This window comes from Lampris incognitus, chromosome 1 (assembly GCF_029633865.1).
Source record: "Lampris incognitus isolate fLamInc1 chromosome 1, fLamInc1.hap2, whole genome shotgun sequence".
NCBI lineage: Eukaryota > Metazoa > Chordata > Actinopteri > Lampriformes > Lampridae > Lampris > Lampris incognitus.
This window is the reverse complement of record NC_079211.1, coordinates 122,207,584-122,229,617: the sequence shown is the minus strand read 5'-3', so window position 1 is coordinate 122,229,617 and position 22,034 is coordinate 122,207,584. Positions and strand designations below refer to the sequence as shown.

General features: G+C 41.3%; 1 protein-coding gene across 1 annotated transcript in view; it reads right to left on the bottom strand.

The window, feature by feature from the left end:
* mlxip (MLX interacting protein) overlaps window positions 1-16,483 on the bottom strand; it is a 38,315-nt gene extending 21,832 nt beyond the window's left edge. The window contains exons 1-5 of the mRNA XM_056282542.1: window positions 15,892-16,483; window positions 7,910-8,016; window positions 7,015-7,100; window positions 6,649-6,738; window positions 6,430-6,471 (exon numbers count right to left, since the gene is read on the bottom strand). Coding sequence (XP_056138517.1) covers window positions 6,430-6,471; window positions 6,649-6,738; window positions 7,015-7,100; window positions 7,910-8,016; window positions 15,892-16,208 — 642 coding nt within the window. The 5' untranslated portion in view covers window positions 16,209-16,483. The remainder of the gene's footprint in view (window positions 1-6,429; window positions 6,472-6,648; window positions 6,739-7,014; window positions 7,101-7,909; window positions 8,017-15,891) is intronic.
* Window positions 16,484-22,034: the final 5,551 nt, after the last annotated feature.

Here is a 22,034-nt window from a genome sequence, read left to right as displayed (position 1 = left end):
GTGGCAGAAGATATGAAGCCAAGGCTCTGAAGCACAGCTCTGAAGAATGCAAGGAGGAATACAGAAAATGTAACAGAGAAGTGAAAGCTGCGATGAAGGAAGATAAGGAGGAATGGATTGAACAAGAATGTCAAAGTATTGATAACAACCTGAGGCACAACAACACTAAAATGGCTTTCCAAACAGTGAAGAAATTAACTACAGAACAAAATGTAAAGACATATGCTATTAATGACGCAAATGGAGAACTGATCTCAGACAAAAAAGCGATTGCAAAGAGGTGGGCGGAATACTGCAGTGATCTTTACAATTGTGAGCTCAATGAAAATCAGGAAATATACAACCAACTGATAGTTGATAAGAACAAAGGTGCAGAAGACGAAGATCAAATCTTAAGATGCGAAGTTGAAGAAGCCATCAAACATCCGAAAAACGACAAGGCATCAGGAGCAGACAATATACCAGCGGAACTAATTAAAAAATGGCAGCGACGAAGTTATAGACATCTTACTTAGCATCTGCAACAAAATAAGAAATGGCCCATGCAGTGGACTACTTTGGAACTGATTCCACTTACAAAGAAAAGAAAATTGAAATTATGCAGCAACCACAGAACCATTAGTCTAATCAGCCATGCAAGCAAGGTAATGCTCAGGCTTTCTCAGGAGAATCACACCAAAAGTTGAGGAGATTCTTGCTGAAGAACAAGCTGGTTTCAGGTATGGAAGAAGCACAACCGAGCAAATCTTCAATTTGAGGGTTCCTTGTGAGAAATTTATAGAACATCAACGAGAAGTCCATTACAACTTTATTGATTTTAAGAAAGCCTTCGACAAGAGTGTGGCAACGGGCTCTATGGAAAATCATGAGAAAACATAACACCAATGAACACCTTGTCCAAGTTATCGAAGCTCTTTATAAAGATTCTAAAAGTGCAGTCCTAGTGGACAGCACACTCAGCGACTGGGTCACTAAAACAGTAGGAGTGAGATAAGGTTGTTTACTGTCACTGTGCTTTTTCAATGTATTCCTTGAAGAGATTATCACCAACGCTATGGAGGGTTTTGAACCAACTCTCACAATCGGTGGAAGAAAAATCACCAACCTTCGCTTTGCAGATGACATAGAGCTAATCACCAGCAACATGGAAGAACTAGCTGAAATAACCAGAAGACTAGACAAGGCAGCTAAGGACATGGGTATGTTGATCAGTACTCAAAAAAGCAAAATCATGACAACAAAAGATCACCCGAGGAGGAAAACTGAAGAGATTGAACAGCAGAACATGGAAATATTGTTGGCAGCTAAAAACTTGAGGAAGTCACATCTTTCAAATATCTGGGATCTGTGATTAACGAAGACGGAAGATCAGAAAAAGAAATTAGGAGCAGAATCGCCATCGCAACAAGTGCAATGACCAAGCTCAACATGATCTGGAAAGATAAAAACCTTGGAATGAAGTCAAAAATGCAACTGCTCCACACCATCATAATAGCAACTCTTCTATACGGTGCAGAATCCTGGACCCTAACAAAAGCTATGGAGAAAAAAATACAAGCCTTTGAACTTAGAGCATATAGAAGAATGCTGCAAATCCCATACACAGCGCACACCACCAACATTTAAGTGCTGAATGGAGTTAAGGAAGCTATTGGTCACCATGATAGTTTACTGACAATGGTTAAAAAAAAGGAAATTAAACTGGTTTGGGCACGTTTGCCAAATGGAAAGGACACTTGCAAAGGACATCCTGCAAGGCCTGGTAGAAGGGACTAGGAAGAGAGGGAGACAGAGAAAAACCTGGGTAAACAACATCGGAGAATGGCTACAGCTGAGCATAGTGGAAGAGGGGAGAGCTGCAATGGATAGGGAACGGTGGAAGAGACTTGTTGAGGCATCAGCTGTGCTCCTATGACCTCCATAGGTTACGGAACTGATGAAGAATTTGGAAATCAGCAAAAAAATAATAAAAAAATCCACTTTCCTCCAAAACAAAACCTTGTACTTTGCTGAAGATTTATCTCAATCCATCAAGAGAGAGAAGGATGCAGCTCTGGCCACTGATGGCGAAGGCATGTGAACAAGGGAGGACGGCATATTTTGTTGGTGGACAAGCTTTTGCTAATGGTACTGTACTGACTCCTTCTACCTGAGGTTTGATGGACATCCTACATGACGGAGTATGTTTAAAACTGGGAAATGTTGATTTGCAATTACCAAAGTGTTTTATTTAGGCCTACTTTATTTTTTTGAGTTATTTTTTCTTAAAACGGGTCATTATCCTGAAAGTTTGACAAGCTTAAGTAATGCTACTCAGGTAAATAATTTTGTTGACAATGAGCAACACTGTTACTTTAACTAAACCCATTCAGTTCTATGTTCCTGGGTCTGATATTTGCAAACTCTTTTTCATCTGAATGTCTAATAACTTTTAGTATTTGTTATCAACAGAAAACTAAGATGCCTTGTTATTTTCATAGCTATAGTTCCACAAAGTCATTTTATATAAAAATCAAAATGGTGCAGGTCTTGACCATAAGGTTAAATTTCCTATTTTCATCCTAACTTTACTCCTTATTCTGATCCAGCACACAGTGGTGCTGATGTATAGTTCCGGTAAAATTTCTGCCAGCTTGTTCACTTCTGCTCTGCTTCTGCTATCCATACTGTTCATATGATTTTTCTCAAATGACGACGCTGTCTCAGAAAAAGAAGTTTAAGTTTCAGCGTATCGACAGCATGATAGCTGAACATTGTTGTGTCTTTGTGCCAAGCCTCCAGTAAGTACAACAAAGTACTTAGTTGTCATATGTCTCCCTCCGATACGGAAACTGGGTGAAAATAGATTGTCGCTATCTGGAGGGACAACTTCGCCATTAGCCACCATACCCGCATTTGTAGCCGGCATTTTAAAAAAGGACGTTCGTGAGCCAGGGTCCGAGACAGGTTGGTGAGTGTTAAAGAAGGAAGTGGTTCCGGCGCTGTTTTGAGTGGAACAATTTCTCTGTCCCAATTCCAAGACTGGGGGTTTGGGAGAGCAGAGACGGACTGGCAGCAGAGGGTGACACACCGGATGAGGAGGCTGAAACAATCCCCGGGGGTCACAACTATGCTTCGGCTCCAGATCCTGAAGTTGTCGATTTAGCTCTCGATGAAAACGTCTCTTGTAAAGACATGGGCAAAGAAGCCCGAGTAGCTTTATTGAAGATGCCACCGCCTCCATCCCCAAAAAAGCCTAGCAGAGGATGTGTATTGTCTTGAGGACAAAATGTTAGTCCTGTAAATAGCAATTATCTGTATATCTACATGAAATCTGTTTTATATTGTTAAAGTTGTTTGATATTGGTTTATTGAAATCATTTCACTTTGTTCAATGATGATGAAATGAGTTGTACACTATCTTGAGGATAAAATGTGAATCTTGTAAATAGCAATTATAAAATCCGTTTTATACTGTTTAAGTTATTGAATATTGGTTTACTGAAATACATTCACTTTGTTCAATTTAACTGGTACTCAGATTTTTTTGGTCACCCACCTGTCAGTTCTGCTCATTTACCTTTCTATAACAATTACTGTAGTTAATACAAGACACAACATTCCAATGCTAATCATTTATCTTTATTACACCGAGTTAAAGCACTCCAAATAACAACAATCACTGTCAAAACACTCAATAAAAGAGAAAAACGAGACATCCGCAGAGCGAAACAGATGGAGCAGAGGGAGTTAACAGATAAATTAGAATAGTTATAATTACAATTAAATTAAGTTCTCTTCCTAATCAAACATCCAAAAATATGAGGAAAGTATTGCTCTTGCAACTGCATTTTAACCTTTTTTTGTTTTAACTTAAAATTAATTTAACCATGTAATGTGATCTGCCACTTCAGTACACTTTAACAACAAATATTAGTGCATGACAGAAAATTACAGATAAACATTTAAACACACAGTATTACATTATATACACTACCACTGACTATCCCTGTAACAAACTGAGCTGAATAATGCAGCGTGCAGAGCAGTTCTCTATCACAGGGGGAGCACAGAGGTAAAAATCAAAAAAGAAACAGTCAATTTTTTCTTTGCTTGTGGCAGTGATTTCTTTATCTCTGGGAATCCTCTGAATGAACATGTCTTCCTGTGTGTAGACAAGAATTTCACACCATTCAAGTCCAGAAATTAACACTTGGATCTACCAAAAGTACGGCTGGGATTTCCTTAGTGTATGTGTGCCCTCACTGATCTTCATGTATGGGCAGTCCACATAACTTCAAACAGTTGGGCATTTAATTTCAACAAGGCCAAACTCTGGCTGCCCCTTTGGATCATACACTATGCCATCAGGTGATGGCCCCATCCAAGGTGCATCAGGGGGGATAGGAACCCACAAGGATATTGACTGACCTCCCTTGCCCTGCAGTACTCTTCTACTGCTGCAGGTTTCATGTCCAGCCCCCTCTTCATGACTGCAGTCTGATGGCTGGGTCTCAGAAGCCTTTTCGCCAGATTTTCAGCAGAGGTCTGTCCCCTGGTGTGACAGATCTCTCTGAATTTGGTGGAGGTAACGCGGGACCGCCTTGTTTGGTGCCACTCTACACAGGAACTTTGGCTATTTTGTGCTGTTCTCAATTTTGTGAGCTGTCTCGAATGATGTTGCCAGGGACATCATAAGATTACTACAAAAAATATATTTCGATAATAATAACAACCTGATTCCTTCTACCAGTCTCCTTTCCCAAGGTCTGGCTGAAAGAATCACCATGTCATTCACCAGACCAGGTTTAACAACCTGCATTTAAATAAAAACAAGTTCTCAATAAACATAAACAAATATCCATAAATAAAATAAAAGTACAATGTTAAGAAAGTTAGTTACCATGGTTCTTGGTTCATGCCACTTCTGTTCAATTTCCGTGCAGCTGTGTGTTGGGGGAACAGAGGTGATCTTCAGCTGGGAATAATGTGCAGTCTGGTAAAGAAGTGCTGCCACATGGTTGCGTGTACCTGTGTGGTTGCCACACAGGTACACTGGCAGCTTTGTAGCTGCACAGGATGGGAATCCTTAAATACAATCTGTGAAAATACACATATCTGTTACAATACATACTATACTTGCTGCAAGTGCAGTTAAAGATTAAAACTTTTTTTATAAACAATAAATTAGTCAACTTGTTATAAAGGAGAATACATGAGTACAGTGAGAAAAATATTAATGATGTATGAATTATGAGAAAAAAATGAACCAAAAAACCACAGTTGATATGCACTGATGTGTAAATCAAAACTTGTAGCCAAATCATTACCAATCTCAATTTACTCATTTAAAATAATAGGGAACACAGAACGTGTGTAAAAGAAGTGACAGAACTCAGAACGCAATATCGTTTCTGTGAATCCCATTACTTTTACACATTTTTACACACTACGATTATATATGGGGTATCATGTGAAATATATATTTAACATAGCCTTTAACAGTATTAGATTTATAGCAGTGATATGATTCACAGAAACTTTACTGATTTGACGAACAGGAACCTGTCTCATGAACCAGTCTACACTGAACCTGCAGGATCACTTTCCTTTACGCTCAAACTGTGAGGCTTTTGGCTTTTCCTCATACATCTACGTATAGCACTCAGCCTTAATGGATAGTTCTCCTGTTGAATCCTTGCTTGAAACTGAGATGACAATGACATTAGGAAAACTGTAACAGTGATTGACACATATATAATGTTAGCAGTAACTTATCACTACACTAGCATTGGCTAGTACAAAAACATGCTAGGTGCTAACATTACATGTCCAGATCTTACCTTTGTAATTGTGGATGTAGCTTGAAATGTAAAGTTTGAAGCCCTTCTCCTTTTTGGTAACTGATGTATGGCATGCTTCTTGGATAATGCGACTAATGTCATTAACCGTGAGTGAAAAACGCCATTGCTTCGCTGTTGTCATCAGTTGTCCGTATCACTTCTGGCGCTGCCCGGAAATGATCGAAATGGCCAAGTCGGAATGCGGAAGAGAGTGTGCGTATAGTCCATTGGTAAATATGTAATTGTTCTTTCATGTCAACTATTATGGCCCATGTTTCATATTGTCCAGAAACGAAGATAAAGAAACGCGCATTATGGGAATATCTGGGAAGACGCCGACAGCAGAAACACCTGATCAGTCATGTGAATTAAATGTTCACTATGTTGGAACTTATTTGGCAAAGGTATGTCCGCCCCCATTTAGCGCATTAACTTTTTTGAAAATGGCAAAGACCCCCTCAAGCGAGTGTAAAAACTTCTTCTTTTTTTTTGCGAAATTGAGGAAGCTTTTTCGAATTTTGCCATTTCCATATACCTTTTCTCATGCGATACTTCAAAATGCACATAAAATATGTTATGGAAACACAACAGAATTTTTTTTACCTACCTTAAGCAAACTTGAGAGGTCATCATCCTTATGCTTCTGTAACTGAAAGACAAAATGAGTGTTATTCAATTTATGATGTGTCTTTTTCTTAATGATAAACTACAATGAATCAAACCAAAAAAGTTAATAGACTAAATAGTAGGTATTCAACTGACAAACATTGAAATATTAAAAATATTATTTCGAAAAATGTGCAGATTGTTGATTTCAACATGCTACCCTCTTCTTGAAGTATGTCCTCCACTTGTGGTACTCTCTTATGACAATTTCAATTCTTCGTTTCCAATATTTTCCCTCTGTAGTAATGGCCTATGGAAAGCAAAGGAGGAGATGGACCAAGCAATTAAAAAGTGAAGTGCAGGGAACAGAGAAATAAAAATATAAGATGGATTGCAACAAAGTGGGAGCAAACATAAATCTTGCAACGGGAAAAGAAGTTTTTTTGTATGGAACTGAAATGAAACAAACAAACAAACAAGAAAACATCAAAGAGGGTGCTTTGGTTACCAGAGAGAAGGAAGCGCGCTTCAGTTTTGCTAGATGCACTAATCCCAGTCTTGTACTATTAAGTTCCTTTTTCCTTACCTCTGCAGGATGATGAACCTCCGAGTCTATTGTTCCATCAAGTGGAGTCACAAAATGACAAACAGGATTCTCCCTTTTCTCTACATCTAATGGAAGAAAAACAAATAAGGCTGGGAATACACAATTCATCTCTATCCCTATTAGTGAGAGGTGGGACACAAGGATATGTTTGTATGGGAAACATAGAACTGTTCCAACAAAGCAAAAATTGAGTGAAAACCATTCTAGGTCTTTGAAAACCACAACAGTTGTGAAAGTATTGTTTCGCATTGGCAAAGCATTTTCCCTTTTCCCCTCTTAAACTTGCATCAGTTAAAAAAAACAACAACATCATATTGAATAATATCAACTGCCCTGAAGGCCAAAAATCACAACTGTCTAGATGATTTGTTTCTGTGTTCATTCTTTTCGTCTTACTAATCACTTGAATGTTTTCAGAACCTCTTCTAAAAATTGTCCATCTTCTAATTTTTGTTACAAAGTACACCACCACCAATCCTGATAAGAGCAGTGACCTCAAGTGAATAGGCATAAGACAGCTTCATCCTGGTTGTCCTATATATTTTTGTGCCGTGAATGAGGATGTCCATTAGTCAGTCACAAGTGTCTGGAGCATGTAAACAAACCTACAATATGCTCAGGAGACTTTTGTTTGTACATCATTAAAATAAGCACATGGTACAGGCATAAAGAACAAGGTAATCTGACCGCACATTAGCACACTAAAGACAAAAAACTTTCCATTGGGAAAATAAAGGCAAAGATCAAAGCTACCCACTTCAAACCAAGATTGTTCGGCTATAGTGGCTGACTCACACTGTATAGCAAGCATCTCTACCATCTGCACTACCAAGGATAATGACAGAAAACACATGATTCAGTGTGAACCTCTTACATTGTATATACCAGGCTCTCCAGATGGCATTGTTGAGACGGATCTTGTCTCTCCAGAGCAGTTTCAGTCCCTTGAAGTTCTTCCATTTCGGTGACACTAACCTCCCACTGAAAGGGTAGAGGAAAATGTCAGAATGTATAACCACTTTTATAAAGGACGTGATTTGTGCCACATCTCATATCACTTAACACAGAATCAGAAACACTTTATTCATCCCTGAGGTGAAATTGGGTAAAGGATAATTCCTTTAGTGACAACAACTTGTATGAATGCAACATAGATGTCCCCTGCAATGATGCTGGAAAAATATTTTCGGGACTGTGGCCCTTACTCATCAAACATTGTTAAAAACCCTGATAAGGGGCATCTGAGTAGCACAGCGGTCTATTCCGTTGCCTACCAACACGGGGATTGCCAGTTTGAATCCCCATGTTACCTCCGGCTTGGTCAGGTGTCCCTACAGACATTGGCCGTGTCTGTGGGTGGGAAGCCGGACGTGGGTATGTGTCTTGGTTGCTGCACTAGCGCCTACTCTGGCTGGTTGGGACACCTGTTCGTGGAGGAGGGGGAATTGGGGGGGAATGGCGTGATCCTCCCACACGATACGTCCGCCTGGTGAAACTCCTCACTGTCAGGTGAAAAGAAGCAGCTGGCGACTCCACATGTATCGGAGGAGGCATGTCGTAGTCTGCAGCCCTCCCCGGATCGGCAGAGGGGGTGGAGCAACGACCGGGACTTAGAGAGCGGGGTTACTGGCCAGATACAATTGGGGAGAAAAGGGGGGAAATCCCCCCCCCCCTCCAAAAAATCCCTGATAAATGCAAGCGGTTAAGAATCTTGTTTACTGTAAGTTTTAGACAGAAAAGGAGAGCCAGTTGCTCATTGTAACAAGTTACTAAGAGTTGATGATTGCATGGGACTTTTAACTTGACAGTGAAACAAGGAAAAGCTTAATTCTTCCGCAAACAACCTAGTCCACAACATAGAAAGGTACTAGTCTCTGCAAGTAACACTGGCAGTGTGCTGTGCCAAATCTCCAAAACCATCAAACAGGGATATGCCAATGTTGAGCGGTTTGCAAGGCACAAAGCATGATATGCTGACAGGCTGAAAAGAAACCAAGGGGAGACAAAAAATATTCACATTGAGAAATTCTAAACAAAGCTGCCTTTAATCACTATGGCAAAAGGAAACTGGTAGAGAGCCAGATAACCACAGTCAAATAACACACAGCCAAGGTCATAGGCCTGAAAAAACCTTTTCATATCTCAACAATAGATTCAGTATTGAATGAAGTTTATTTGGTGTGATACCATTTGTTTCTTTTACATGTCTTTGATAATAAATAAAGGCAGAGTTCATGAGACAGTTTTACACCCGACAGCATCAACAACTGATTTAGGAAAGAAGGTTAAAAGGAGAATACCACTCGAAAGCAACGGTAAAAATTACTTCCACTATTCCTGTTGCTTTGCCACAGCCCACTCAGCACTTATGAACATCAACAAATCTGTTCCCAAAATAGTAACTGGAGTCAAGACTGCGACATGAAAAGTCATCCCAAACCTACAGCCCAGAGCTCCTCCACTGATAATGAATGATTATAAACTGCCTTTTATATAACAAATGTCTCACCAAATTTCCTTCAAACTGCACCACAGATACACAGGAAACAGATAAACAATTTATAAAGTGCTGCAAAATGAACAAACCGTTCACAGTGAAAGACTAGCATTACAAGTGGATTTTTCACCGGACTCTTAAAAGAAAATATATGGGTTAGGTAAAAACATTTCCTGAAGCAAGCTGTTGCAAAGGTCGGGTACCCTGAGTCACCTTTTATCTTAATTTTTCTTTAGAAATATAAAGTGTTTCAACAGCTGACCCACAGCATTAAGGAAATAAAAGCTCTGAGCTTAACACGTAACATGGAACCCCTTTGAAAACAATCTTAGAGTCAGTCCCATATGTAAATGAGGGCCACTGTAATAGGGCTGAAATGGGACTGGCATGATGTCTTCTTACAGCTCCGATAATAATCCTGGGTGCAGCACTCTGAACATGCCGTAGATGGTTGCTTTTTATTGAGGCCATAAAACAAGGACTTAGGCGTGTCATCATACATGGACTAGAGGGTATAAAAGCACATAAAAAAGGACAGAAATCAATTAAATTTCCTTTTATTCCATACAGTGCTGTACAAAAATGAGATGGTGGGGTAAATGTTTAACTCTAGTCTCTACTTGTAAGGGACATCAGGGGGTGTGTTGTGATACAGTTCCACATGGCTTAAAGCAATGAGGAAGAGCTGTTTACAAGGAAGGAACTCAGGTGCAAATAAGCAGGGAAAGAGGGTCTGAAGCTTCACTCATGTTATTCTCAGCCGAGTAAAGGCTCCCACTTTCACATGCAATGTGATGTTATAGTATATGCTAACATATTTACTGTTGAATTGGAGGGAGCTCAGTGGAAGTATTACTGGCGGTGCTAGTCCTTTCCTGTTCTATAAACAGTCTTCCTTGTCAGTCCAAGTAAAGCATTCTACCTGCAAAGTCAGAAGCATCCTCCTCAACTTGTATTACAACACCAGACACATGAACAGGGAAGTGAAGGAATTGAAAGAACAGTGTTTTTCTTATGTCAAACCTCATCATGTCTGCATTACGTCCTCTTCCATTTCATATCTTTTTGGTTGGAAAATAGACTTGATTTGCTCATCAATATTTTTCTTTGTCACTTCAATGGGTGGTTTTGCCTTTCTGTTGTACAATTACGTTTAGGGTGATAACAAAAATAAGAGTTTGTTGTGCCTACAGAGAAACTGCAATATTCTGAGTCATATCCAATGGCATATTGCTACAAGGACAAGAAAGCTGTCCAAAACAAAAAGTAAACATACAAAGTATGCAGTTAACCCCGCTCTCATCCTATGATGACAGATTTTCATCATGTTGGAAATATATGAATAATAGAATAGAATAGCATAGAATAGAATATTAACATTATATTAATGTAATATTATATATATATATATATATATTATAATATCATAACGAATAATATAAATAGTCTATGATGGTGTTGATGACAACGCCCAAGTTTCAAATTCAGCTACAAATTCAAGTGTGGATAGCCCCGCAGTTGTTTATGAAGCCACTCAGTTTTTTACTAAGTAGGAAATATAATGATAACAAATTACCATAGCTGCCTCAGTCCCCCCCCCCCGCCCCGATCTCAAAAAACAAAACAAAACAAAACAAAAAACCAAAACCCTCGACTGAACATTTCTAGCACAGTCTGCAGCAGTACCTGATGGAGGTTCAGAGACGTGCAGAATCTAAGAAAAAACACTGAGATCCTCCCATATGGTTGAGGTTTCCTATCATGATATAATAACACCTATTGTTGAATATTATTCTAGTCAACCCAAGCCCTTCTGTGTGGAGTTTGCATTTTCTCCCGTGTTGGCACGAGTTTCCCTCCACGGTCCTAAGGCATGCATGGTAGCTGAACTGGACACCTCTGTAAAGGACAGGAGACCTATCAAGGATATCTCTTCCTTCTGCTTCTTCGACAAACACTTTGGAATCAAATTAAATAGCGACAATTAAGGGAAACTGCAATTAGTGCAAACTAAGGCAATGCGTTTTAGCCTTCAATCCACCATTTAGTACATGTTGAAATTCAATTTGAACGTTTAAACATTGAATTATTACTAGTGATAAGTGAATTGTCACTATTAAGAATAGGTTTTTCACTAGTGAAAACTCAATTTTTTACAAGTAATAATTTTATTTCACCATATGAGTTTAACTATCACTAGTAATAATTGTATTTCCACTCATGAGAACTGCATTCTTACTAGATAATTGAATTTGTACATGTAAAAATTCTACTTCCACTAGTAAAAATTACAAATTGTTACATGTAAGAATTGAATTCTTATTAGTAAAAATAAAATTGTCACTAGTAATAATCATGTTTTCATTAGTGAAAATTCAATCCTTCCTAATGATAATTCAATTGCCACATGTTAAAATACAATTCTAATAAAAATTCAGTTCTTACATGTTGTAATTGTAATAACTTATGTTTTTTTACATGCAATATTTCCAATTTTAACACATCAAAATGGATTTTTTACAGGTAACAATTGAATTATACATGCTTAAATTCTTACTAGTGATAACTGAATTGTTACATATTAAAATATAATTCTTAACAAGTAAAAATTAAATTTTCACTAGTAAAAATTGAATGTTTACATGTTCAAACTGAATTTGAACATGTACTAAAAAGTGGATTAAAAGCTAAAACGGCTTGTCATAAAAGTCTTACATTGTTGAGAAAAACAAAATGGTTTATTTTTGGATAAAAAAAAAACTATTTTGGATCTCTCTGCACGTTTGCCTCTGTCATGAGAGGGCAACAGGATGTTTTCCAAATATTAAACTCTCAGTAACCGTTACCTATACCAATATTGACAAAATCAAATATCACAATGTTTTTGACTCAGTTTCTTGATATCAACAATGTGATAATATTTTGGGGATGACTACTGGCACTTTCATAAGATATTTACATGCAAGAAAAATTTCAGAAATTATCTTTAGTAATGTGGATATGAAGTGTAAGCAGTTATAGAAATTCACTGTTCATTTAAGTCAAGTAAACAGTCTAATAAATTAAATACTTTAAATGCAGCCTTTAAGATCAGAGAATGACAACACTTAAGTTATACCACAACATTAAGGTAACCAAAATCCCAGGCAACAGCACCTCTCATATCACGATATTGATAATATATAGACATATTGCTCAGCTCTTACCTATATCATCTCTCAAGTTATGATTTCCATTGAATAGGCCCAGATTTCACCTATGGATAACTTCACATGTTAATAGTCCTCTAGTTTCTGGCTTTGCCCATGTCTTTGAAAATATAACACTGTTGTGAATCATAAAATTGAGAGGTAAGCTCATTCAAATGGGCACTGCTCCTTTTTCCGTCAAACCAGACAAGCAGATTGCATTTAACCTATAGTACATCCTTGCAGCTTTTATCACAGTACAACACTTATCACACAGTCCTCAATAGGGCTGAATTGTCCAATGGGTCCATCAGCCATGTTAGGCTAAAACTCTTATTGGTTAAAAGAAAAGGAAATCTAGCAAGGTTTGCTTTCTTATGACTTCTCTTGAAAAATATTATAGTGGATCTGAAAAATGATATAATTTTGTCTGATTTAATGGCTTCTTTGACAACTGGCAGCTGCATATGCCACTCTAAAATCACACTAATTATTTCTAGTGCCAAATTATTGGCTAATGAAGTTTTGAAAGTAAAAGCTACATATACCTAATGAAATCATATAACTCTTTTCTTTTGTTACATGATGATGCTGGTTGTGTGGCTTGGGTCCTGGACTGCTCCGTTGGCATGTGGACACTGCTTGGCATCCTGTGCATCATGTTCTTCATACATTTTATGTCCATTATAATTCTGTTATCCTCTTTCAATGTTGTATTATGTAAATTGCGTGAACACAACATCCATTGCACGCTGTCCGTCTTGGGAGAGAGATCCCTCCTCTGTTGTTCTCCCTGAGGTTTCTTCCTATTTTTTTTCCCTGTTAAAGGTTTTTTTTAGGGCGTTGTTCCTTATCCGATGAGAGGGTCTAAGGACAGGATGTTGTGTTGCTGTTAAGCCCACTGAGGCAAATTTGTGATATCGGGCTATACAAATAAAATTGATTTGATTTGAACTAATTTTTATTCTCGTGATTGCAATACATATTGCAAAAATAACAACAACAAAACATTCGCAATGCCCCCCCCCTCCGATATTGTTCAGCCCTAGTCCTTATTATTCATAAAACCTGGCAATGCAGATGGCTTGCAGTGGACTTAACTTGCACCCACTGGTAACAACACACCTTTCAGCTAGATGCACACACAGCCACGGGGTGAGAGATTATTGCCTGATATCAGAATGAATTGTGAAGTCAAGTCAATTTTATTTGTATAGCCCAATATCACCAATTACAAATTTGCCTCGGTGGGCTTTACAGCAACACAACATCCTGTCCTTAGATCCTCAACTCGTTACACTCCATTTCCATCTTCAGCTGACATTACCTCCACTCTAACCAATTTCCATGGGGGAGATTTGATTTTCCCTTCTAATCATTAGAAACCAACGTATCCACCTGAATCTAATGTCATTTTAAGTCAATGTTGATGCGTAGTCATGCCAACATATATTGGTTTTGCTGGGGTTTTACGAGTGGAGTGGAGCTGAGTGAAGTAAAAACAAACTACAATATTGAGAAGACATGCCATCTATATAAAAGCTTGACAACAGCATTAGTCACGCCCGTGGTGCTGATTGGCTAATTGCGGCGCCTATTGGATAATCGCTTTTTCAACCGAAAAACCGCTGTTTCATGTCATGATGCCAGACCAGAAGGAGCAGTCAACTCAGTGTAGAGGGCTGATTCAAAAGTCTGGACTGGAGGTCAGCAACCAGTGGCTCTGGAGCCTGCATGCGGCTCTTAAGCCCCTCTCCAGTAGCTCCCTGTGGCTTTGACAAAAAATTATATGGAAATGAATAACGGCTCATTCATCATTGTTATATATCTAAAATGATTCTTATATTCTCCAATTGTAAAAATGTGTAGCCTATAGATCGAAAAAAAAGTTTTAACATTTCGTCAACTAAAATATGCATCATAGCCTATGTCTACGGCCGACACCTTTCCCTGTAAACTTTGCCGAACCTCAATAGTGGTGGCTAGCCTTGAGTCTCCCTACCTCAAGCATGAACTAAATAGTCCAAATAACACTCCCGCCTCACAGATAAGAGCCTGAAGTAGTACAGCCTTGGTATCGAGAAGTTCCGCAGTGATTTTCAGAATCAGAAATCACATTAAACAGGTGAGAATGATATCCTTTAATAGGCTATTATTTTGCAACAAAGTATCTGTTTTAGCAAGTAGTGATTTTGTCAATGAATTGAATGACCCAAAGCCTGTATGTGTTATGCTCAGGCCCGAGGGTTGAGGATTACCTTGCACTGAACTGGACTTATGTTCAATTTTGTGTTTTGTTGGTAATGGCATCCCCCCAATGAAAATACCAAAAAAATGTAAACAGTTTTCTTTGTTGTAGTTCTATAACTTCATAAATGCAGTAAAACATGGTATTATTGTAATGGAAATGCAAAGTTAAAGTACCAAATAAATCATAAAGAGCCCACTGCAGGGTAGCCACATGTGGTAAAACATATTAATGAACGCTCATTTAGACCTATTAGTAATGTTGGTAGGCTAATTTAGATTTAATAGGCTGTGTTACCTTCATTATAAGGCTCAAATATGTTTTGCGGCTCCAGACAGGTTTTTTTTTTGCCTTTTGATAGTAAAGGTTGCTGAACCCCAGACCTAGGCAAAGAAATGATACTCCACAAGCCAATTTCTGCTTAATTTCAAGGGGAAACCAAATTAAGTCCAAAAAACAAAAAAACAAAACACCTGATGAAATCAAATGACAGTTGTCCCAATGATCTTACAAGAGCATTTCACAAACACACAGCAAAACCAACACTCTTGAGAGAGACTTTGCAAACCTACGCTACACTGCTTTGAAATACTGTAACTTTGAATCGTTTACGAGAAAGACAACTGTAGAGAAAACCTCGTGACTACAATTTCACAGCCATGTGTCCCATGCCTGACTTCGGGCGTGCACTGAGGAAACTAGACATGATAGGAAAGTAGTCATGTCAGCTGAAACACTCAATAGTTGGAAACAAATCTCTGGTCAGTAAGAAGGAATGGACACTGGATGCAACGACCACGCCTGAAGCAATCCATACAATTCAACCCTTTACAAAACCAAAAAAAATAATTTACAATGACAATGACGTGAAGGGAACCGATGCGATACTAAACTGAGAAGGTGGTTAAACTAATAGTCTTTACCTGTATGCGAGGGTCATACACTCCAAAAGCTTCGTCAGCGACGCGTCTATGGAGAGGTGCGACGTGCTTGTCTTCCCAAAGTGATACGTCTGGCAAGTCTGTTTGTTGACCGTGTCAAAATCGTATCCTTTCTTCGGAGGGTGTTCAATGTGGGGCGACGATACCATGAAGTGTCCGCTGTGGATTATCTGAGACTCCCTCCCGTCGGATTTCCTCAATCCCAGGTGAGGCTCCTCTGCGTCCGAGTCGTCATCCTGCTCCTGTTTAATGCACGGTGGCGGACGACGGTAGCTTCTTCGTGGTTCTCTAGTGGCCATGTCGCTGCCAAACAAATAGCTAACGTTAGCCAGCAAGCTAACAATATCTCTCCTGCGTTAGGCAATAATACTCTTTTCATGTGGCCTGAAGTTTAAGGCGTAGTTACAGCTACCGCTAACTTTAAGCTGCAGCGTTAGATGCATTAGCGCCGCCTATTCAGAATCTACTTGGATATTTTTTTCTTTTTCTGTCCCTCCCCCTCCTAAAATTGAAAGTGGATTTAAAAAAAGGATAAGCCGCTTTCCACTTAGTGCTGCCCTGTCTGATAGTTGACGATAACGTTAGCTTTCGGGTGAGACCAGCTGACAAAAAGTGTTTGTGTAGGTCTTCTCTCCGCAGCAGGAACTTCCTGCGTCTGAGGGAGTCTCCGATTGGTCGGAGTCACAGCTACACCCACTCGACAACTCGACGACTCCACTCAAAATAACCCCGACTGGACACACTTTGTTTCTAGAACCGAGCGCACGCAATTTTGTCCCGTGTTCTTGATGGAAAACAAAAACGTCAAAACTCAGTTTAACAGTAAGCGAGTCGATCTGATACGCGATCTATTTTGTTTTTCTGTGGTCTTGCTTTAGTCTCTATTCACGCTTCTTTGTGTTTGGTAGGAGCAAATGACGTCAGCATATGTCAATGAGCTCTGGGGTCTAGTTTCTCCAGTGACACCTGTTATAGCATTTTTTCCTCCTCAAAACTTTCTTTATTTACAACAATGAGGTAACAATTGTCATACAAAAACAGTTAACCAGTAAAAAGCAACTTTGTACAAGCCAGAGGAATCCAAAGTCCATTCATTGTGAGTCCTTTTAGAATTCAAACAAAAATGTACTTCCTTTAAAATATTGAAGGTCTTTGTAGCTTTTTTGTTCGTCATATATTCTATTAAGGTGCCATACTTTTAAAACTCAAACCGATGAAAGCAGGTTATCCAAAGGAATTGAATCAAGTGCAACTGGACTCTAGTCAGAAAGGCACGAACTAATGAAGCCTCTTGGATGAGAGGAGAAACGTCTTCACGGATATATACCAAGTCCAGTTGCACTTGATTCAATTCCTTTGGATAACCATGACCTGGATGAATGAGAACATTCACAGACACGATGAAAGCAGGGTTTGGAGCCAGACCATGTCGATTTGTGGATGTGAAATTTACTAAGAATGACCAGAAGCTGGAATATGTAGTTATTACTATCCAGCCCATTAAACATACAATATAACATTGTATCAAATACATTAATCCGTATATAAGTACCAATTTCTGTCCAAAATAAATTCGAATGATTACAGTGAGAAAACATAAATGAAATATAGTTTCTCTGAATTGCAAAAAACACAGGTATAAGTCTATCCATCCATCCATTGTCCAAACCGCTTATCCTGCTCTCAGGGTCGCTGGAGCCTATCCCAGCAATCATTGGGCGGCAGGCGGTTAGAGACACTGGACAGACCGCTAGACCATCTCACACACACGGTGCAATTTTGTACGGCCGAGTCACCTGACCTACATGTCTTTGGACTGTGGAAGGAAACCGGAGCACTCGGAGGAAACCCACGCAGACATGGGGCGAACATGCAAACTCCAGACAGAGGACGACCCGGTACGACCCCCAAGGTTGGACTACCGCTGGGCTCGAACCCAGGACATTTTTGCTGTGAGGCGACCGCGCTAACCACTGCGCCACCGTGCCGCCGGTGTAAATCAATATATCGTAGCGGAGTCTATGGACATAATCCACCATAATAGGTTCTGGTCGCGTTAAGAAAAAGTGTCTCCGGTTGACAGGGTGAGCTACGGCGACGATTGGTTGGAGCAGCGCCATATTGCTCGGGCTGTTGGTTTGTAGAAGAAATAAACGACACGCGTTCGTGTGGTCAATGAGAGAAATTGTCCGTCTCTACTTTCCTGCAGTTTCCACATTGGTGACCCCGACGTTTGTCTGCTGGACGTTTCCAGAGACAACTCTTCATGAACATGACGACTAATGCGGTTTCTCTCAAGCTGCCGGAGTTCTGGGAGTCGTCGGCCTCGGCTTGGTTCGCCCAGACAGAAGCGCAGTTCGCATTGCGGGAAATACTGTTATGTGGTGTCGGCTCTCGGCAGTTCAGCAGCCAGAGCCTCCTCAAAAATCCTCCGCAGCAGGATAAATACGAGACACTCAAGGCTCACCTGTTGAAAGCTTTTGAACTTTCTGACGCGGAGCGGGCCAGCTGGCTTTTGTCTCTACAAGGCCTCGGTGACAGCAATCTGTCTGAATTTATGGACAGGATGCTGGATCTCCTGGGAGAGCACAAGCCCGACTTCCTCTTCATCCAGCTGTTTCTGCGAAAGCTGCCTTCTCAGGTACGGGCTGCTTTAGCCAACATCGCCATCACTGACTGTCGTGCTCTGGCCGAGGGGGCTGATAAAAAATTCCTGGCTGGTTAACAGCACTGCGCGGGCGCGTTTTTTTCCTGCCCAAACATTTTCATCACTGCCTGGAGACACAACAGTCGCCGCCGCATCAACAGCTCCTCAACGGCGGCAGGACCGCGGCCTGTGTTTTTACCACGCAAAGTTTGGACCCAAGGTTAAGCGGTGCCGATCTCCATGCAAGTTGCTGATGCTCACTAGGCTCTCCTTCACTCTCTGAACTGGAGCCTTCTTGTGGTTGTGCCTCATCTTGAATGGAATTATCAAAATATTTCACTCATTGCCATACAGAATAGAATTGTCCCCTTACATTGTTATGTAAAATATGCACCCAATTGATAACATAGGTTGTAATATCTATTACACATTAGAATATTAGTTTTACAGTCCATAAAACATGTTTTACTGGCAAAAGCAAAGTTATAGATAACTTTGCAACACTGACAAAAGGAACAAAGACAAAGTACTTTATTGGAGATAAAGTGTGTAAGAACTGGTTGCTAAATATTTCAATCATAATGATTCACCTGCTGGCCTGCTGCTACTTTGAATCCAGTTTTGCAAAGAGGCACTTCCTTTGGCTAGCTCCCTCAGCGCTTTCTCTCTCTGTCTCTGTCACCTCTTTTTAGAAGGCATTGTAAATTTAAATAATGTGCAACAGCCAATATTAACATTATATAATTTACAATAAAGTAAAAAAAAGCCATACTATCAATTCACTCCCTGGTAAATATAATTTTAACATAACTAGCCTCTCATACTGGAAAGTGAGGCAGCTCCCCATTAAAGCAAGCCGTTTCCCACAGTCATGTAAAATAAGTGTCTAGCTACAACTATTTGTAATGCTTAAGTTAAGGCTACCACCAACAATTTTCAATTCAGCCAAGTGCCAGTTCGGGCTGACCACCATCGACTTCCTCGGACATCAAGTTACCAAAGACAGGGCGGTACCCCTCCCGTCAAAGGTGGACACCTTCATGAACTTTCTGTGACCGCTCACAGTCAAGTCCCTACAGGAGTTCCTCGGCATGATGAACTTTTACCACCACTTTATCCCCTGAGCTGCTCAACTCATGCGACCACTGTATGAGGCCCTGAAAGGCAAGGCCACCAAACACACATTGGACTGGTCCGTGGAGAGGGACAAGGCATTTGTGGAGGCTAAGACTTCTCTGGTTGATGCAACAACGCTGGCGCACCCATCACCCAAGGCTCTGATCGCCATTACCACAGATGCTTTGAACTACGCAGTCGGGGCGGTGCACGAGCAGTGGGTGAACGGCGCTTGGCAGCCGCTCGCTTTCTTCAGCAGACAGTTACGCCCCAGCGAATGGAAGTATAGCAACTTCGATTGGGAGCTCCTCGCTCTCGACCTCGCCATTCGACAACCACTGACGTTTGCCATGGCCAAGGTGGCTGAGCCGTGGTCCGCCCACAGGCAACAACAGCTCTCCTACATCTCGGAGTTCACCACGTACAGCATGTTGCTGGCAAAACCAACCTCGTCACTGACTGCCTCTCCCGGGCCATTGCGGGGGCCATCCACTTGGGTCTTTAGTATGCCTGTATGGCAGCTGACCAGGCTGCTGACCCGGACGTGGCTTTCAGGACGGTTGTCACAGGGCTGCAGTTAGAGGATGTGGCTTTCGATGACGCTGGCACCACGCTCCTGTGCGACGTCTCCACGGGTCAGCCCCGGCCCGTCATTCCCACTGGCTGGAGGTGGCATGTTTTCCACGCTGTCCATGGCCTATCCCACCCTGGCAAAAAGCCGTCTCAAAGACTAGTGGCGGCCAAGTTCATCTGGCATGGGCTCAAAAAAGATGTGAGAGACTGGGCTGACACCGGCGTGGAGTGTCAGCGCTCTAAAGTGCACCGCCACACCAGAGCAACCCTTGCACAGTTCCTGGTGCCTGAAAGGAGGTTCGACCATGTAATCATGGACCTAGTGGGCCCCCTGCGCCCCTCCCACGGTTTTACTTACCTCTCACCATGATAGACAGGACCACTCGATGGCCAGAAGCCGTCCCACTGTCATCGACGACATCCACCGACGTAGCCCGGGCGTCCATCGGGACCTGGGTCGCCCAGTTCAGCACCCCATCTGACCTCTCCTCAGACTGGAGATCACAGTTTGCATCTGAGCCCTGGAACACAGTCGCAGAAAGCATAGGGGTTAAGCTCCACCGCACCACCGTGTACCACCCGCAGGCCAACGGGTTGTGCGAGCGGTTTCATCGCTCTATGAAGGCCGCTCTTCGGGCCAGCCTCAAGGATAGCAGCTGGGTCGACAAGCTCCCATGGGTTATGCTGGGTGGGCATCAGGACTGCCCCTAAGGAGGACCTCCAATCCTCGTCCGCTGAACTGGTTTATGGACAGCCGCTGCGGTTCCCAGGGGATTTCCATCCCAACACCACGGTTTCCTGGTCTGCAGCCCATCAGTGGACCACGCTCCTGGATAACGCCAGAGCTTTCGCACCGGTCCCCACTTTGCAACACAGCCTCCCACAGTCTCACATCCCCTGAAGTCTGTAGTCAGCGGAATACATTTTCATCCGCGACGACGCCCACTGTGGACCCCTGCAGCCTCCCTACGATGGGCCATTCTGCGTCCTGGAGACCGGGAACAAGCACTTTGTGGTGGAAGTCGGCAACAAGCCAGAGCATATTTTAGTGCATAACCTCAAACCGGCTAACCTGGACTTGGACTGACCTGTTGGACTTGCCCAGCCCCCATGGCGGGGGCGGCCTCCTACCCTGCCCCCACCCCCCAACAAGGCCCTGAAGGTTCCTCCACCCCCCACCCTACCCCCACGGAGCTGCAGGGTCCCTAAGGCCTCTCCTGTGGGCCCCCCGTCCTCTGCACCTGTTCGGCGAAGCCGTTGTGGCCAGGCCATCCGCCCCCATCCACGTTGACTTTTTCTATTATGGTGAATTCTGTGGGGACATATGTAGCGGACTCTATGGACATAATTCACCCTAATAGGTTCTGGTCGCTTTAAGAAAAAGTGTTTCCAGGTTAACAGGGTGAGCTACGGCGATCATTGGTTTGAGCAGTGCCATGGTGCTCGGGCTGTTGGTTTGTAGAAGAAATAAATGACACACGCGTTCATGTAGTCAATGAGAGAAATTGTCCGTCTCTACTTTCCTGCAATATTTAGCTTAAATCTTTCCAACATTCCTTCAAAAGGGTAAATTTAATGTAAACAATTGAAGGATACTATATTATTAATAAAATATTTATTTAGAATACAAAAAGCCTTTTTCCATTGTAAATCACTCATGATAGAAGACCAAACGTATTTTGCCACAGGAGGTGTAACTCAGTCCAAAGCATTTCTAATGTGTCTGTTACTGCACGGTGTATTCCGAATATCAATATCTCCAATAAAAATGTGCTTAGAGCTAATAATG